The sequence below is a fragment of the Megascapheus bottae genome, chromosome 13, assembly GCF_031878675.1.
Source record: "Megascapheus bottae isolate mThoBot1 chromosome 13, mThoBot2.hap1, whole genome shotgun sequence".
Classification (NCBI taxonomy): domain Eukaryota; kingdom Metazoa; phylum Chordata; class Mammalia; order Rodentia; family Geomyidae; genus Megascapheus; species Megascapheus bottae.
In genome coordinates this window covers 18522409-18541370 of record NC_143521.1, presented here as the reverse complement: position 1 = coordinate 18541370, position 18962 = coordinate 18522409, and the positions used below count along the sequence as shown (strand labels likewise).

The 18962-nt window shown below is 37.4% G+C and overlaps 1 protein-coding gene and 1 long non-coding RNA gene across 4 annotated transcripts in view; one reads left to right on the top strand and one right to left on the bottom strand.

Moving 5' to 3' along the window:
* Positions 1-6906: 6906 nt before the first annotated feature.
* Positions 6907-8251, top strand: LOC150055615 (platelet basic protein-like). Its single transcript, XM_090343440.1, has 3 exons — positions 6907-7054; positions 7328-7454; positions 7612-8251. Exons 1-3 carry the CDS (start codon positions 6907-6909, stop codon positions 7712-7714), a joined length of 378 nt encoding a protein of 125 aa, XP_090199566.1. The 3' UTR covers positions 7715-8251.
* LOC150055614 (uncharacterized) overlaps positions 6931-18962 on the bottom strand; it is a 44659-nt gene continuing 32627 nt past the window's right edge. For all 3 annotated transcript variants that reach the window (XR_016537382.1, XR_016537383.1, XR_016537384.1), the window contains one exon: positions 6931-7016. This is a non-coding gene — a long non-coding RNA (uncharacterized LOC150055614). The remainder of the gene's footprint in view (positions 7017-18962) is intronic.

The following is an 18962-nucleotide window of genomic DNA, read 5'->3' as shown; positions in this document are numbered from 1 at the left end:
CAAGTGCTGTACTCTTGACTATAGTATAATATTTAAGTTTATTGTGTTAGAAATCTACTATGTCATACAGTAATTTGTGAAAGATCTATTTCCTTATTTCTAAAAATTTTGTTATGTAAGGATCAATATATCCTTTTCATATAACTTTAGACATTTGATGTCTTCTTAGTATGGCATAATGTCATTACTTCATTAAACTTTGATTGTACATGCTATTTATTATTTTATTAGAAATATTATTACTCAGGTCACTAAAGGTATGTTTTGAATGGGTGAAGAAGAAACAGATAAATTCCTGGCTTCTAGCTTTTGGAGAGATGAACTTAATTTGTTTATAAGAATGAGCTATACCTGAAAGTCATGAAAATGCATTTGACATGTTTAAGTATGAATTAACTATCTAGTCTTCAACATAGCACTGATAACTGAGTTTGGATAATGTGTCATTGAAAGGTTTTGACCACTTTGTTCTAAGAAAGTAATAAAAATAGATTTCATACTTATTCTATTAAAACTATACTTTTTATTTGGGTCTTATAAATATTTTAGTCTTTTTTGAAAAAAATAAAAGATTTCTAAAGTTCACGTTGCTTCTTCTTTATTATTATCAATTTATGATCTTTAGGTAGCTGTGCAAAGCAGTTTATGAATACAATGCATCTTGAGCAATGTCAACTTTTTCAGCATTCTGTTTCTACTTTCTCATACTGTTAGAATGGATCTTATTTATCTTTCATTTGATATCATTCACTGCTCATGAAATCAACGCTGCTTTTCTTGCCTTGTGGGGATAGCTCTTGTTTTTCTATCCCTCACATCAACTCTGGCTATTTATCTCACAGCTCACTCCCCTTCCAGTTACCCTTCCACAACAACAATAGCCCCTGGGCTCTTTAGAAAGCACAGATAGGATCAAGACTATGTCTTAAATTTTAAACCTTGAATCTCCATCTCCTTAGCTGATAGGTTACCAGCTAGCTACATGCTGTTGGGAGGTGGGCCTTCTGTAAGGTATTAGGTCATCAGTAACATGCCCATGAAGGTAAATACAGTGATTCTGACCCCTCCTTCACACTCCGTCACCAGGTAAGCAGGCCTCTATTTATCATGTGTTCCTCTTATGGCATGTAGTATGCTGTCTCATGCCCAAAGGGTCAATAAGGCATGGATTGAAACCTCCAAAACTGTGAGTCCAAACAAACCTTTCCTCCCTTTTTTTTCTTTTTTTTTATTGTAATTAGTAAAAGGGTTACATGATATTTGCCAGATAGAAGGTACATTAATTCACATACATTGATACCCTTTCACATGTCTTGGTACCCATTTCCCTCCCCCCCCCACACCCCACACCCATCTTGGTTTTCTCCCTTCCCTATCAAATTTCAAATATCCAAATACAAATAAATTCAATATATCAGATAACAAAGTGAGATACTATACCAATATGAGATAAACAAGGGACAGCAAAAGAGATGAGAGACAACATAGTACATTAAGGACAACAATCATTCATTATATGGCTTTTGTTTCAATATCCTGGAGGTCCTTTCAATTAGCTTCACATTATAAGGCCTTATGTATCAAGATTTTGCTCTATTGCAGATCTCTGCTAGTAGAGCCCAAGGTTTCTACTGATTATGACGAATGAGGGAAACCATTGAGCCTAAGTTCCTTTGAGTCTGGCTTACTTCACTTAATATGATTTTTTCTAAGTCTTTCCATTTCCTAACAAATGGGGCAATGTCATGCTTTCTGACAGCAGCATAGAATTCCATTGTGTACAAATACCACAACTTGTTGATCCACTCATCAACTGAGGGACATCTAGGTTGGTTCCATATCTTTGCTATGGTGAATAGTGCTGCAGTGAACATTGTTGTGCTAGTGGATTTAGTATGTCCTTGTTTCTGGATGGTTGGGTAAATGCCAAGTAGTGGAATTGCTGGGTCATAGGGGAGTTCTATGTTTAGCCTTTTGAGGCACTGCCACACTGCTTTCCATAGTGGTTGAACTAGTTTGCACTCCCACCAACAGTGTAGTAGTGATCCCTCCTGGCCACATCCCCTCCAGCAGCTGTTGTTATTCGTTTTCCTGATCCTGGCTATTCTAACTGGAGTGAGGTGGAACCTTTCCTCCCTTTTAAGAGGTATTTGTTACAGTAACACACACTGACTGAGACACTTCTTGTGGCTTAGACATGAAATTAAAGTTGCTAAGCACATCAAACAAGATTCTGTGTCATCTTGCTATATTATTATTACTTCATGTCTCTGTTATACTTATTCTTTAATCGTTCATGCTCTTTCCTGGGTCTGTGTTTTGCATTTGCTATGGTTATACCTGGAAGGAAGTTTCTCTGTTTTGTCAATAAGACATGAATTACTCATCCCTGAAAACTCATCTCAAGGCATAACTCCATGAAATTCTCTCTGTCACTCCTATAGAGTGAATGCTTTCTCTTGTGATATTTCCATTGAATTTTCTAGATGCTGGGTATTAGGATTGTAACACCTATAACTCATCTACTAAGAACTCTTGTAGAACATCTATCATTTTTTTTTTCGATCTCCACGTTACTTATGTGTGGCATAGAATGACTGTGTGAATTAACAAGTCATCCTGATATATAGTGTTTGAAAATCAGTAATTTCTCTCATATTAAGGTGAGCCTAATTCTTTTCTCCCTCAGAGAACTAGCATATGCACCCTTTTCACTCCCCAGCTACAATACCTATCCTCTACTTTCGCTTGGCCAACTTCCATTGTTTCTTTAAGGTAATCCATCTGACCACATTTAATCTTTTTTCATCCTGCCACAGTAGCTTGTAGTTTTCCTTTATAACATTTTCTCACCAATGTGAATGTAGAGGTTATAGATATACAAGTGGGCATTTGTTTATCATTGATATATTCCACTTTTACTGTATTCTCCATAGGGGCAGAAATATCTCACTCCCTAAGACAGTAGCCAGCACAAAGGAAATATTTAAACAAATGACAATGTAGGCTAAATGAGACCTGCTCTGCTGTGTCTCTGATACTAAGGTAGAAATTGAAATGAACAGCTTGCTCATAGAAAAAGCAAGGAAAGGAAAGAAAGGAGAGTAATATAAAAAATTCTCTCTTTGTCTCTCACACACAGCAATTGGATTAATACTTTATATACATTTATATTGGCATAGATTAGTATAACATACTGATACATTATTTGCATACTTATATCTAGCATAAGGTTTATTGTCCCATTTTATATGAAATATCAATTTAATTAATGTATTTTCTACTGCTATATATTGTTGTATCCATAGAATTGAATAAAAGGTAATGCTAACATAGAGGGGATGTGTGTTTACTGACAGAGTTTAGCATTATAGAAAAGCAGAATTATCATTAAAACCCTTAACAATTATTAAATTTATAAAGATATTCCTTACTTTATCAAATAGGGTCTCTTTTGTATCTTGTGTATGATAGAATAATTAAATAGATAACCAAATTCTTGTGGATGTTTGGATTTCAGATTTTTAGCATTTTGAACAGTCTCCCTGATTTGTTATATAAGTCCCAAATACTGAATAATACTTCATTATAATAATGATATTTGAACTAATGTTTAGATACTAAAATGCATTTTTAAAAAATAATAATTCCTGATTATTTTGAGTTTTATTATCATTCAAGATCTTTGGGATTTTCTAGAAGCAAGACTTTTAGTTTGGTTGACACCTCTAATTTTCATTCCTATTATGTGGCCATTCTAAAATAAAAGTATATATAATAATGCATTATCAAAGTACAACTCATAATAGCTACTGCCTGTCATTTCTACAATTACTAGTTATTCACAAATTCAAGGACTGATATCTAAAGAAAATTAAACAATGTGTATCATAGTTGCTTAGTTGTCACCTCAAAAACTATTTTCACTTTTATGCACCTGAAACACTCTCTCTCATATATGAAATCACTTGGAATTAAATAACTGATCAACCAAAATCCAGTTTCTGTAATTGTTCTAATCCAGACAATTTTTACAGGCCTATGGGTGTGACATATCACATAAGCCTTCAATTCTTGAGGGTATGACAAGGCTTATGATAAAATGTGACTAGTGGCTTTGTTTTTCTTTCATCCTTTTCAAATCCCTGCACACGGAAAAGAATTATTATGGGTAACTCCTATACACAACCTCAAAACCCCTTCCTGGATGTCATGAGAAATTTACCACATAGAAGGGACACCTGGGGATTTCTAGCTGCCTTCATGACTAAATCAAGGAAAAGAAGCAATGTATAGCTGGATTCTGATACTGGCTGACAGGCCTGGTTTACTCTTAGTCAGGTAAATTAATACTGTATGTCTCATACTTTATACACAGAGAAGTACCTATAGTTGGGATCTAAAATTTTGTTTCTATATATTCCAGAGTCCTGAAAAATGTGATTTTTCTCAAAAGGAGAAAGAAAGGCTTGGAGGGAAGAAAAAGGAAGTAAAGAATAAGACAAGGTAGAACAGATACAAGAGAAGTGAAGGAGTGGAAGGGATGGCATACCTTATTATTTTCCTTTTTCCTTTCCTTTTCGTTCCCTTTCTTTTTCTCCCTCCCCCCACCACCAAATTTCTTTTTCTCTCTTTCTCTCTCACTTCCTCCCACTGGATTTATTACTGAGAAGTTACACCACTTCAAGGAATGGGAACATACACATAAGAGCACCCACCATTTCCTGTAAGAAGGAAACCATTTTGATTCAGCCAGTTCTGTTATTGTCTGGCCACATTCATGGTGAGGCTGGGGAAGAAGCTCTCACTAATGTAAAGAACCATCAGAAAGAACGCATTGATCTTTAAACCCACTACATTTTAGGTTGACTTGTTACATAAACAAATAGTACCAGTGGTCCTTGCTAACATAAGCTCTGAGACACCATTGTATTCGAATTTCTTCAAGTAGAGGTCTATGTTGTCAAATTTGGTAATGTTCACACCTATGGTGATCAATAAATGATATTATCTAAAATAAAAATAATCACTTCTGCAAATATGTTGCAGGACTCCATTAGCTTCAGTTTCAGGGTGATTGGGGTCAGAAGCAATTCTTGTCAACTCAGAGCTGTCCAGGAGACCCATTTGGTTTCAGCATTTATAAAATTCTTTTGTCACCTAGTGTTGCAATTTATTAACTAAGGCCCTTTCACTAAGTCCAAATGTTACTTATCCCAGGAACTTCTGTACCAAATGCTTTCTTTCCCTATATTTAGGTGAAGGACTTGAGGAATACCACTTCACAATGGTGTGTAAGGCAGAATACATATAGGCCTCAATTTTAATGGATAATATTCCTCTAATGTCTCTAACTACTTTATATAAAATAGCTAACAGATAAGTTTAATTTTAGGTCTTATGGAAACCTACTTGCTTCCTGAATGACTCTGGTATTTTGTAGGGCAACTTAATGGGGGAAAAAGAGATAAAATAACTTACCACAATAAAGAGTGAAAATAGAAAATTTATAATAAGTGTTATCAAGTTATTTTAAAACTCAAGAACCTTTTACATTTGTTTCTTCTTTTTCATATATTTTTGTTGTAATTAATAGAAGGGTTACATTATATTTTCCAGATAGAAGGTGCATTAATTCACATACATTGATACCCTTTCTCATGTCTTGGTCCCCATTTCCCTCCCCCCAATCTCCACCCCTCATACATTTGTTTCTTCTACTTTCAGCTTTCATCAAAACTATAATTTTTATAACTGAGTTTAATGGAATGACTGATTTTTAAAGCATTTTACCTATTTTTATGCAGTGTCATTATGTAAGTGGAAGAAAATTAAACAAATGACAGAAATACAAGTTAACAGCAATAGTCATGGTATTAGAATATTATTTATATATCATTTCTTTGACTAAATATTTTAGGACTTGCTTCTAAAGAAAGGAATAGTTAAATGAGCAAGTCACATAAGAATGTTATAATGTCTGGCACACAATTGTTGCTCAATTTATAATACTTGACTTATTACAAAATGAGCAGAAATGCTTGATGTCAATGCTGACTAAGATGCTTAGAAAATTTTAACAAAAAGAAACTTGTTAGGACTTCCTCATGAACTTTGATAATGATGACTTTTTTCATGACAAGATTCGTTTAAAAAATTAAAATTTACCTACAACCTCAGTACTTGGGAGGTGATTAGAAAAAAATGTGTGAGAGACTAGATCAAGCTACGGAATGATAGACACCCTGTCACAAAAATAAAAAAGTAAAAAGACTGACTTTATGCTCTCCTTGTTTGTTTGTACCAACCAAAAGTATGATAATATAAGAGGGTGCTAATATACTTGTCCAATAAGCACAAAGGCCTGAGTTCAATCCTTGGGACAGAAAGGGAAAGAATTATTTAAAAAAATACAGGAAAAAGAAAAAAAAAGAGGATGGTAGGTTTGCTGCTTCTTTCTGGGTGAATTTACAAAAGACAATTCATGTAGAAGACAGAAAGCCCAAAAGTTGATATTTACCAGATCATACAAAGCTAATACAGGTTGTATCATTTCAATCTCATTCCTACCTCTCTCTGTAGGTGGAGTGGTTGTACACTTGTAAGGCCTAGCTGTATTGAAAGCGGAGAGTAGGAATGATGCACAAATTGCAACTACTTTGGCAGGAATTTTGATCTGTCTGGTTTATCTGGGTTGGGCACACATGGACAATGCTGTAAGGGATATAATCACCACAGAGCCTCACTTCCTCCATCCCCACGTCTTCCCCTTTATTGGCCAGGAGTAGGGATATCAAGTACCTCAGGCAGGGTATATAAAGCCACTCGCTCCATACTCAGCAGCCACCCTCACGGTGAGGTCTCCTGGCTCTGGGAAGAACGTTAATTAGCTCAGTGTTCTCCAACATGACACGCAGAGTTGACACCAAAGCTTCCTGCCTCCGTGCCAGCTTCCTTCCACTCCTCCAGGCGTTGCTGCTGCTTTCTGTATTCTTGAGCATGCTGGTTCCCCCTGCCTATGGAAAACAAGGGCGCTATTTAGGAAACGTTGAAGGTAACAAAAACCCTGCCCCCCTGCAAGTGTGTGGAGGGGAGTTGAGGGCCGGGAAAGCAGTTGTAGGGCTTCTGAAACTGGAGTGTCATTGCACAATAACTCCAAGCTATCGTTAGTGGCTTGTTCACATGCAATAGGTAATGGGCTAGGTATGTTACTAAAGATTTGCCAGTTATAGCCTTGACAGTTGTATGGGAGAGCAATAATTACTGTTGACTTATAAATAAGGAAACTGAGACAAATGATCATGAGTCATTCGTTCTGCCATAGGTGATGATATAGAGTTGTACACTGAACTGCGCTGCATTTGTTTGAAAACCATCTCTGGAATTCATCCCAGTAAGATCCAGTCATTGGAGGTGATCCAGTCAGGACCCCACTGTGAAAAGGTCCAAGTGATGTAAGTCCCCCATTCCGTTTTAGTGGCACATTCCGGGTTACCTCCTTCCCTTCTACATGATCTGATCCAGTTTCACAGATCTCTTCTTCTGATAGTCTGATTAGGATACACACACACACGCACACACACACACACATGATTCTGTTCTTTTCTGCAGAGCCACGCTGAAGGACGGGAGGAAAGTCTGTCTGGACCCCAAAATTCTTGCAAACAAGAAAATTCTGCAAAACATGTTGGGAGGTCATGAATCAGCTGTTTAATTGTGTCTACTTTCTGATCTTAAGGATAACATTTGAAGTCATGCCTTTTTAGTGTGTATTGATCTCAAATACCTGTTCTCACTGTATGCAAATTTGGATCCATTTTTCTACTCTGTCTCAAAAATTACATTTTGTTCTGTGATAGTTACTTAAATGATGACAGAGAAGATAAAAATATACGAGTCTAGTTGTAACATGCAATTGATAAATTGTTCCATAATTCTTGGCTTGATATTGTACTGTTTTGACTTTTTTACTTGAAAGTTTCTTTCTAAACATGTTCATATTTTTTCTCTCTGTATTTTCTATTTAGGCTGGATAGGCTCATGCTGGTTAACAGATTGTAGTGATGAACAGTAATAGGAATGACAGAGACTGTGGCATAGAACACTTTGCTGAATAAATTTGTTTCATGTACTTAGGCACTTAAGAGATTTTTCAGTTTTTGAGTGGCAGAATGTCTTGTCTTAGAGAATTCTCTTACTCTGCTTATTTTAAACTTCAAATCTTAAACATAATAAAAAGTGTAGAAATCAAGCCTTGTAAGCAGTGGTTATTGACTTTAAAGTGCAGTTATCTAACACTTGTGGAAAAAATACATGATAGCAAAAAGCATTAACATATTCTAACTTTAAAAAACATCCCATGGGCTAACTGTTTTGGGAAAAAAGTCCTATATTTTCTGCAACAATATGATGAAAATAATAGATTTCATTTGATGTTAACTGTTTGGTTGTAGAATGTTTGCATATATTTGTACTTATGTAATATCTGCCTGATTGCAAGTTTACCGATAGAATTGAACTTGCAAATAAGTACAAAAGAGAACATAAACTTTTCTAAGCTATAAGATAGTATTACTAATTTTACTCAGGACCTCAAGGTGACTAGACAGGCACTCTACCACTTGAGTCACTTCCTCAGTCCCATTTTACTTTAGTTATTTTCCAGATAAATGCTTGTGTTTTGTGCAGGTCAGCTTTAGTACTACCATTCTCCTTTATCTCTGTTCTTACCTCCCTAATAGTTTGGGATTACAGCATGTGTCTACATACTTAGTCCCTAATTAGGCTTCTTTAAGCAATACAACTCTCTTCTTTCTAATCCAGAAAATTTACAACTGTAGTATTTCTATAGAAGTCTTAACAGTGAAGCAAAGTTTCTTTGATGGCATACATTGTCAATTTTTACAGACTGGTTGGGCAAACAGCTTTAATTCTCTTGATTTTTAAGAACTAGCTTTAATTCTCTCAATTCCACAATTTTGCCAACAAAGTCACTAAGATGATGATGTGTACCATTTCATTACACTGTACGTCAAAGTGTACTAGTCACTTTTAAAATGCTAGGCATTTGGGCAAGGTGCATGGCCTAGTTGTAGAATGCTTGTCTAGCATGCATAAAGCTCTGAGTTTGATTCCTCAATATCACATACAGAGAAAAAGCTGGAAGTGGTGCTGTGGTAGAGTGCTAGACTTGAGAAAGCCCAGGGACAGTGCCAAGGCCCTGAGTTGAAACCCCAGAACTGGCAAAGAAAAGAAAGAAAGAAAGAAAGAAAGAAAGAAAGAAAGAAAGAAAGAAAGAAAGAAAGGAAGGAAGAAAGGAAGGAAGAAAAAGAGAAAGAGAGAAAGAGAAAAAGAGAAAGAGAGAGAAAGAAGGAAAGCTGCCAGGCATTCCAAGAGTTTTGCACACATGAATACATGAATTAAATAATTTTTAAGATACCTATAATCTGCTTCTCAGCCGATAGAGCCTAGCATTCTTCCCTACTGATTAGTCCCTTAACTTTGATCACATTGCTTTAACTCACAGTATCTTAGTTTTGTTGTCTCTGAAATGAGGATCACTTAACAGTTGTCACATAAATGTGAAAAATTAGACTTAGGCTCAGAACACTTTAAGTACTGCATGTAGTAAAATCTTAGTAAGTGGTTAACAATAGCAATACTAGCATCTCTAGTATCACAGAGAAAACTCCCTCAGTTCCAATGACTAAATAAATTTGCTTTGAGCTCACTCAGGATGGAGATTAAGGGTAGAGCTCTTGCCTAGCATTCAAGAACCATGTATAATACCACTGTCAGATTCTTTCTCTTCTGATGAGCTTCTGTTAGATATCACATAGTGCAGTTGACTCACCACACAGGGCTTGAAACATAAATATCATACTCTTGAAACATAAATATCATGTATACTCTACTGGTTATAGAAGAAATTCATTCACCTACCTCATCCCCTGCATGGACTTTCAAAAGTATGCAGTATACAACTTTGTGTTATTAAAGGGTCTTTTTAATACCTCACCCACATCATGGACTCAATGCCTTAAAATCTTTTATCTACAAGATAAACACATTTATTCAGTAATAATTAGCCAAAACAAGCTGCAAACATGCAACAAAGCAATAAATGGGGAGTACAGGTGTTTTCATTAGATTTTTCTCAAGTAGTTGAAGATAGCTCAACATTTTGATCTAGCTGTGGTGGTTTGCTACTAAAAGCCGTCAGAGTCAGGCTCTGGCCGTTAGAGACATGCCAGTTTGTGTGTGCTACGCTTATACTTCTGAAGATGTGGGTGTCTTATCATAGTGTACATGCACTGAGTTATGTTTAGATGTAAAGAAAAAAACCAATTTGATTACCACTCATTGTTGCCTGGAGCATTTGTATTAGAAATATTGAGATCAGGGGGAATGGTTGTATATACTTCTTATGTGGCTCATTCTTATTCAAAACTATCTCCTGTCCCTTCTCTGGGATGTTGATCTGGAAGGGAATCTCAAGTTTTAGTTCTACAAACACACAAATTACAATATGTTTCATAGTAACCATTGTATCAGATACTGAGTAGTCAATAATTTATGGCACAAAGTATTGGCCTTGAAGATCTCACTGTCCATGTGGGAGACAGCTGGACAGCTAACCACAACCACATGCAACACGTGTAACACAGAAATCTCCAATTGCCTTTAGAAACAAACCCATGAACAAGTCAAAGTTTTGTCATAATTTTCAACACTCTTTATTGCAACTAATGTGGCTATTTTGTATGAGTCCTTACTGGGAGACTGAAAGAATGATAAATGTCATGACCTCCAAATAGTTAGGGAAAGAAGCCACTTTTGCATAGACACATAAATACATGCAAATGTATATATAGTATATGAATGTGTGTGTTATTTGTGAGAAACAGGGAGTCTGTAAGATAGAATGACCAAGGGAACACAATACAGTTCTCTAAGAAGGTCCTTTTGAGGAAGTGAGCTTTAAGCTGACACCAGAAATCGGAATGGGATTTAGCCTACTAAAGAGTAAGTCATGGGAGAGTGGAGAAGCATGGAATTAAACTGCATCTTTCTGAAGGACTTTCATCCTGTTGAGCCTGTGGCTATCCAGTAAGTCAGTGAGATGGGAACCAGTTGTCACTCTTCATTTTTATGACAGATTCTGGCTTTGAGATGAGAGTACACCTTGTTCTAATCAAGAGCCAGCTTATTTCTTTTCTGCTCAAGGAGAGGTACCCAGCTCACTTTGGTCTCATTGTGTTTTCTATATGGTATTCCATTGCATAGCCTTTGATTTCAACCTTGTATCATTTCATGTGCAATGTCCAGATATTTTTTTGATATTTGATAGGTGAAGTTTAATTGCATAAAACAGAAGTAAACAATATCAGAGAAAATGCTCATGATCATATCATTTTTTAAAAATCTCTGATTCTTCTATTCAGAATTTTTAGAACATGGCCAATATCAGTGTGGTGGTGAGTGTTTCTCCTGGAGGGCTTTGTTGAGGTGTGGGAGCTCAGGCTCCTGCTCTCGGTTTCGTATCTGCTCATGTACCTGGCCACCCAGCTAGGGAATCTTCTCATCATCACTGTCACCACATGGACAGGATGCATCCATATATTTCTTCCTCCGGAACCTGTCCATCTTGGACACATGCTACATTTCTGTCACTGTTTCCAACATCTGAATCATTTCCATGGATGGCTGTGTGACACAGATTTTCTTAGTCATTTATTGTGCTTTTGTGGAAACTTCGTTCCTCCCCATGGGGGCCCAGGACTGGTATGTGGCCATTTGCCAGCCACTCTACTACCCTGTCATCATGAACCACGCTTGTGTCCAGACCACACTGGCTTCCTTACTCATCTATGCAACTGTTCACACTGGCAACACTTTTTTGGCTGTCCTCCTGTTGGTCTACTCTGGCCCCTCAGTTCTTCTGTGATGTACCTTCTCTATTAAGGCTGGCCTTCTCAGACACCTTTAGCAGCACACTCTGAAGTTTTATTTCTGTGTTTGGAGCAGTCAGTGGCTGTTTTATTTTCATCATCATGTCCTATGTTTGCATATTTTCAACAGTGCTGAAGTTCACAGTGAAAGAAAAGGAAAGGCCTTTTCCACCTGTGTCCCACACATTCTTGTAGTGTTTGTGTTTTCAGTTGTGGTGCTGTCATTTACTTAAGACCTCCAGTAAACTCTGAGATGATTCAGAACATTATTCTGTTTTTTATATCATTGTTCCCCCACATCTGAATCCTATCATCTACAGTCTGAGAAACAAACAAAACAAGCTTTCAGGAAAATAATATTAAGAAGATAATATTATGGATTTTTGTGGGAAAACTTGAATATTATACTTTGTAATTATTCTATGATGTCTACTATAAGACTTTTCTATACTAATCCTGTGGGTGCACATAAAGGAATGAAAGTCAACCTAGTTCATTTTTATTGCAATATTGTTTATAATACGTGAGCAATAGAATAACTCAGTGGCCATTAACAAATAACTGCAAAAAGAAACCATAATATGCCAACAAAATAAAGTGTTTTAAACCATAACTATTAATGAAGCATGTATTTGCAAGAAAATAATTAGAGCTGGAGAGTGGTATATTTAATAAAATAAATGCATATGCTGTAAATATGATTTATATACTGTAATTGTGATTTATTTCAGACGTCTTTTGTCCCCAACAGCACAGCTGATCTCACCGATTTACTGATACTTGTTCAGGGCACAATAGGCACTGGGGGGTCACCCACAAACTCTCTTTGCCCTCTCTCTTGAGCAATTATCCAAGAAGAAGCAGAGTAGAGAAGCACCTGAGTGGGAAATGTTTAAAATAACAATGCATTCAAATATTGTTAGAAAATGTCATGTATCTAACAGAGCAATGAGGACTCAGAACTGGCTCCTATCCTAGATTGGATGTTGGTGAGTGGAGCCAGGATAACACCATGAGAGAGACTAGGGGGAAACTCCCCCTTTGCTGTGACATTCAGAAGACTGTCATTGCCTAGAATCCAAGTTCTAGTAGCAGAAAACAATGGCAACCATCACATCTTTACCTACACAGTAGCCAACCTCATTAGTACGCAACAAGAATGGGAGGAAGGTATTGGCATTTGGGGGTAATACAAGTGGGTACAGAGTAAATTGCCTGGTGACACAGAGAGCCCCGTTACTATAGTACCTTGGAAAACTCAATGGCCATGGTATATAACTCCAGAGATGTGCAGGTATGCAAGTACAAGTTGGAGATATCCAGCCAAGACAGTTGACCTCAGCCTTTCTTACCTTCTGTTTTGTTTTCATTTTGGCTAGCCAAAACCCAACTTTTTTTTTCCCAAAGTGTCTTTGCTTCCTCATCCCAGTTCCTTATTCCAGACACAAAGTTTTTGGGCTGGACTTACAATGAATGCAAAAGACTTGGTGCCTCACTTGAATCCACTATCTTGGACCAGTCCTCTCCTAGTTTTCTAGAATCCTGCTGGAAGCTTAAGCAATATGAACCTCCCAGAGACATCAGGTTCCCTTCTATCCTGGCTCAACCTGCTGCTCCGGTCTTCTGTGGTCACTTCCACCAGAGGTAAGAGCCTAAGCAAGCTGGACTGGGATGGAGGGTGGAGGATGGGGAGAGAGTCTGGGAAACTGTGGGGCTAGGGAGTTCTTACCATTGATGCCAGCCACACTCAGTTGGCTTGGCATGTGTGCAGGCACTGTGCCAAGATCTGCAGGACAACCCAACTGGATACACCTTCTTTCTGATTGGTGGCATGCTGGTGTGGTCCTACAGGAAGTCAGCAACCTTACTTGCTCTTCCGTACATCCCTCCCTTCAGCTGAAATCCACCCCGTCCCTCCGCTGAAACTGAAATGATGGTAGTACGAATGCTGGGGAGGGTGTGGAGATCACCTCCTGAGTTTATCTCAAGTATACCACCGGCCAGAGGTGTCCAAGGCCCCACCACCCCTCGGTGTCACTATCCAGCTTTCTCTGCTCCGTCCATGCTGCCCTTCCTTCCCCTGTCTATTCATCCCTCCTTGGTTTACTTCAATCCAAAGACCCAGAGATGTGTGTCCTTTTCTCTGAAAAATGGGAGGAAATGGTCTTGATCCACTGGTTCCATGTAGGAGAGAGTAATCAAGAAACTCATGGAGATTCAATTATTACTAGTCTCATTCTGCAGCTCTCTATAGAGCAGGTATAGGTTTTGTCCACTTTCAGTGTAACTAAAAAATAATCTAGTGACATTTATTTTAGTCATCAAATTGAAATTAATCTGAAATAAACAAAAACCAGTCAGGTTGTGGTATAATCAAAGGAGTTCTTCACAATAGAGCCAAAGTAATGCTGAGGGCACGTTTTCATTTAACCAAACAACTTTGGGATTTTAAGCAAAATGAATTTTGAAGATTTGCTTTAAAAAGAAGTGGATTTGCTGGGTCTTAAGATGGTTGTGTTGGCTGATAACTTTTGCAGATTTGCTAAATTACTTCATTAATATGCTCATATAGGACATTAATAATTAAAGCATTTTTTCTCTTTATTAGTGCTTTGAAAAGTTTGATATTCATGAGATGATCTATGATAAACAGTTCTTGTCACATTAGTACCCACAATGGGTCTTCATTTAGAAAAACCTGCTGAATTTGTTTTTACTACATTCTGGGGTGTGTGTGTGTGTGTGTGTGTGTGTGTGTGTGTGTGTGTGTGTGTATTGATAATTTGCTTTAAGTAAACCAGAGTCTGATCAATGCTAGACAAATTCTCTTCCACACAACTCCTGTCCTTATTTTTCTGAGACAGGGTCTTGCTATGTGCAGCCCCGGGGCTTTGAACTTGCAATCCTTTGGCTCATGCCTCACAGAGTACTGGGATTACAGACATGGCCCACCATTCCAAGTTGTGATGCACATATCTTGGATATGTTCACTCCCTCCTCCACTATCTTCAGGTTCAGGGAAACTTATTTGCAGTGGCCTCTTCTTCAATGCATTCTGCTCTGAGGAATGCATATCAGAGAAATCAAGATTCTATGTTAAACATCTGTGAAAACCAAGAGAGATATTGTGTGGTATTCATTCATGCTGCAAAAGACACTTCTACACTTTGGGGAGAAAAAAGGTGTTGCAAAATGGGTTAGTAGTTATCCAATGCTCTTGTAACCAATGATCCCAAATACAGTGGCTACAGTGGCTTAAACAACACACATTTATTACTTATAGTTCTAGGCATCTCAGATCCAATGTGAGTTTGAATAGACTGTGAGAGCTGTATTCCTTCTAAAGGCAGAATTTCCTTCTGATAGGGTATTCTTCTCCTCACCTTCCTTAGCTTCTGGAGGCTTCATTCCTTGTCTCATGGCCCCTTCCACCAGTTTCCAACTCCATCACCTCCAACTTCTTCCTCCCCCTGACCTTTCTCTCATAGCTTTATGAGATTCATGAATGTACTGTGCTCTACTAGATAATTTAGAACATTCTGCTTTTATCATTTATACAGTCACATTAACCATAAAAGGTAATATATTTTCAGGGTTCGAAATCTTGATGGTAGGAATGTCATTCATCCCAACACCATGAAGGCAAAATCTGCTTGAGGAAGTATGAAGATACAGACCTTTCTCACTAGCCAATGCAATTTCACCTTAACATGACAGTATTTGTGTAGTATTAGTTGTATTCCTAAGATATAGTAAAAGTATGGTATAATTTGGTCTCTGGGAGACAACACATAGAATAACATCCTCCTTAGAGTGCGCTAATTAGAGGACTCTCCTTCATACTATGAAAAACACTACTACTCTGTACAGAGAAAGAAAGGTATTGCAGAATAGGCTAGCATTTCATCTTTAACATTTCATATGCACACTGTAGATTATATAATATTTCAGTTACAGGGATGAAGTAACAGTCTCAGGATGACCACCATTTGTACACGTCAGCCTAACTTCCAGCTCTCAGTTCCAGTGAGGGGGGGGAAGAAGGGGAGGGGTTGTGTTGTATTACCTACACACAGGCAAGTAGCACAGTAGCTTATTCTACAGCCAGAGACTATCCCACAAACTCATTCTTAGAGGTGAATTATGAATTTGCCAGGGGAGTGAAGGGAAAACTATCACAATATGAAAAAAGAAATAGAAAGATACAAGATCATGGTTGGACTACAGTTCGTAGTTATGTAGGGTTAGAAGCTTGTGGTGGGGGGCGTGGAGTATCCTAATAGTAACTGATGCGCACTTGCCCAATTATCTTGGCTAAATGTCAATGTAAGCATGCCAGTTCCTTTTATAAAATATTCTGTCAAAAGTCCTTAGCAGGACACCCAAGGCTCTGTCACATTCATTTCCCTTCTGTGCACAATTCTCTTATGAAACAAAAGTATTAGATTACAAGTGTACACTTTACAGGATTGTTACAAGTACTAAAATAGGTGATATATGCAAGGCAGTTGGTGAAGTGCTCTATACATAGTGCTTTAAAACTTAACATTAATTTCATTGAAAATTAATAATTGTATTATTGCTATCAATATTGCTCTCCATGGATGATCCCAGTCAGTTCTGAGTTCTGAACAAGACATGAAGAGAGTAATTTTCAAGAAAGATTGCTATAGGACTATAAACATTTTATTCAAATAAACTTCTTTTTGTGGGTCATGGGACTTGAACTTGGCCTGGGCGCTGTCCCTGAGCTCTTCAGCTCAAGGCTACCACCCAACCCATGAGCCAAGCTCCACTTCCCATATTCTAAAGGTTAATTGGACTTAAGAATCTCATCCTTTGTGGCTTTGAACCTTGGTCCTCAGATCCTAGCCTCCTGAGTAGCTAGGATTACAGGCATGAGCCACTGCGCTAGGCTCAAATAAACTTTTGAGGGGGCAAATAATAAAAAATAATATGGAGGTGCCATGATTATTTTTGTTCATTTCCTTTTAGTGCCTGTTTCAAACAGCACAATTGTATCTAGTAATTAGTAGATATAACCCAAAAGGTTAAAGGAAGAAGCGAATTTTGCAGGGTCAATTAGCACTGGATTGCTAGGGCCTCTTGGATTCTGCTTCAGAAATAACTTGATCTACTACTCTGAGAACACTTACAAAGTAATACTTGCCTTTATCAGAAAGTGCATTTAGAGTCCCTTCCTGCCAGGAAAAGGCCCGTAATACAAGGAAATGTCCTTTTATTTGAACATTTATGGTGTGATAAAGCTAGGATGTATGTATACCGCCTCCACCCCATCCCTGCAACCACATTTGTTGGAAAAGAGCAAAAAAACATCTCCACACTTGGCACTAACTGCCTTGTCATGACCCTATGAACAAAAAAAAAACCATCCAAGTATTTTTTGCTCTTGGAATTCATTCCAAACTTTTGTAATCTTGGTTTTTTTTTCCTTTCCAGGCCTTTGTGGGGGGAAAAATAACAATTCCTGTGAATGTACATAACACTGTGTGTTTTGAAGATAAAGGCATATTTTTATCATTATAGAAGACATGTTCATTAGAAAGTAGAAAATACAGAGGCAAAAAAATTAAACCTGTAATTTCACCACTTAAAATTGTTATTTTCCTTTTTTTGAAACATAAGTTATTTGATATGGTTATAAGGTCAGTTGTTAATGTTCATCAAAGTCTCATTTATTTGCACATATTCTAAAGAATGCATTTAAAATTACTGAATTACATTGATAATACCTCTAATCCAAGCTCTTTAAGAGGCTGAGATCTGAAGGTTGCAGTTCAAAGCCACCTCAAGCAGGAATGACCATGAATATTTTATCTCTACTTAACTTCCAAAAATCTGGTAATGGAGTTATAACTAGAACACTAGCACTGACCGTAAAATGTTAGGGACAGAATTCAGGCCCTGAACTCAAGTCCCACACACACACACACACACACACACACACACACACACAAACACACACACACACACACACACACACACACAATTAGAGAACATTCCTTTTCCAGTTTTACAGATAGAAAACCAAGTCCCAAGAATGAGTTTTTATTGACCAGAAAATGAATGGCGCTCTCAGGTGATTTAGCACTCACACACACACACATACACACACACACACACACACACACACACACACACACACACACACACACAGGAAAACACAAAAATGTTTGGGGATATGTTGTGTATATGTAATCATTGTGTTTCTACATATGTTCATGTATTCCCACAAACATGCACATGCTCTTGTACACTCATATACACATACAGTTAACAACACAATTTTTAAACTTGTTTTATACCATGTGTCCTGACATTTCATATCCCATCTGATCTTACCCCACTATATTCTACTTTAAAAAGAAGTCAACCACAGCCCTATAAAGTAATTGTATAACCCATTGTCTGATTGATTATGGCTACTAGTTTAAAATGTGACTCTTACTTTTAAGAGAAAAATCATTTTAATTATTACTTTGAAAAGACTTGAGAGCTCGGTGACCATGCCTCACTCCTATAACCCTAGTTATTTACTAGGCTGAGATCTGAGACCAAAGCCAGCTGTGAGCCTCTATCTCCAATTAACCACTCACAAACTAGAAGTGGAGCTGGGACTTAACGTGGTAGTGCCCAAGCCCCGAGTTCAAACTTCACAACTGAATAATAGCACAAAATAGCTTAATTATATATAGTATTTCATTTCTGAGTAAATAGCCTGAGAAGAAGCTTCCTGATTTTAGCTCACATATGTTCTATTATTATTATTATTATTACATGCATATTTTTTTCTTGAGACTAGTGCTCTGCCACTTGAGCCACACTTCCAGTTCCAGTTTATGGTGGTTGATTAGTGATGAGCTCCATAAACTTTCCTATGCAGGCTAGCCATTGATTCTCAGATCTCTGCCTCCTGAATAGTTAGGAGTAAAGGCTTGAGCCACCAGCTCCTGGCTTTCAATATTTTAACAATGGTTTTAATTCCTAATT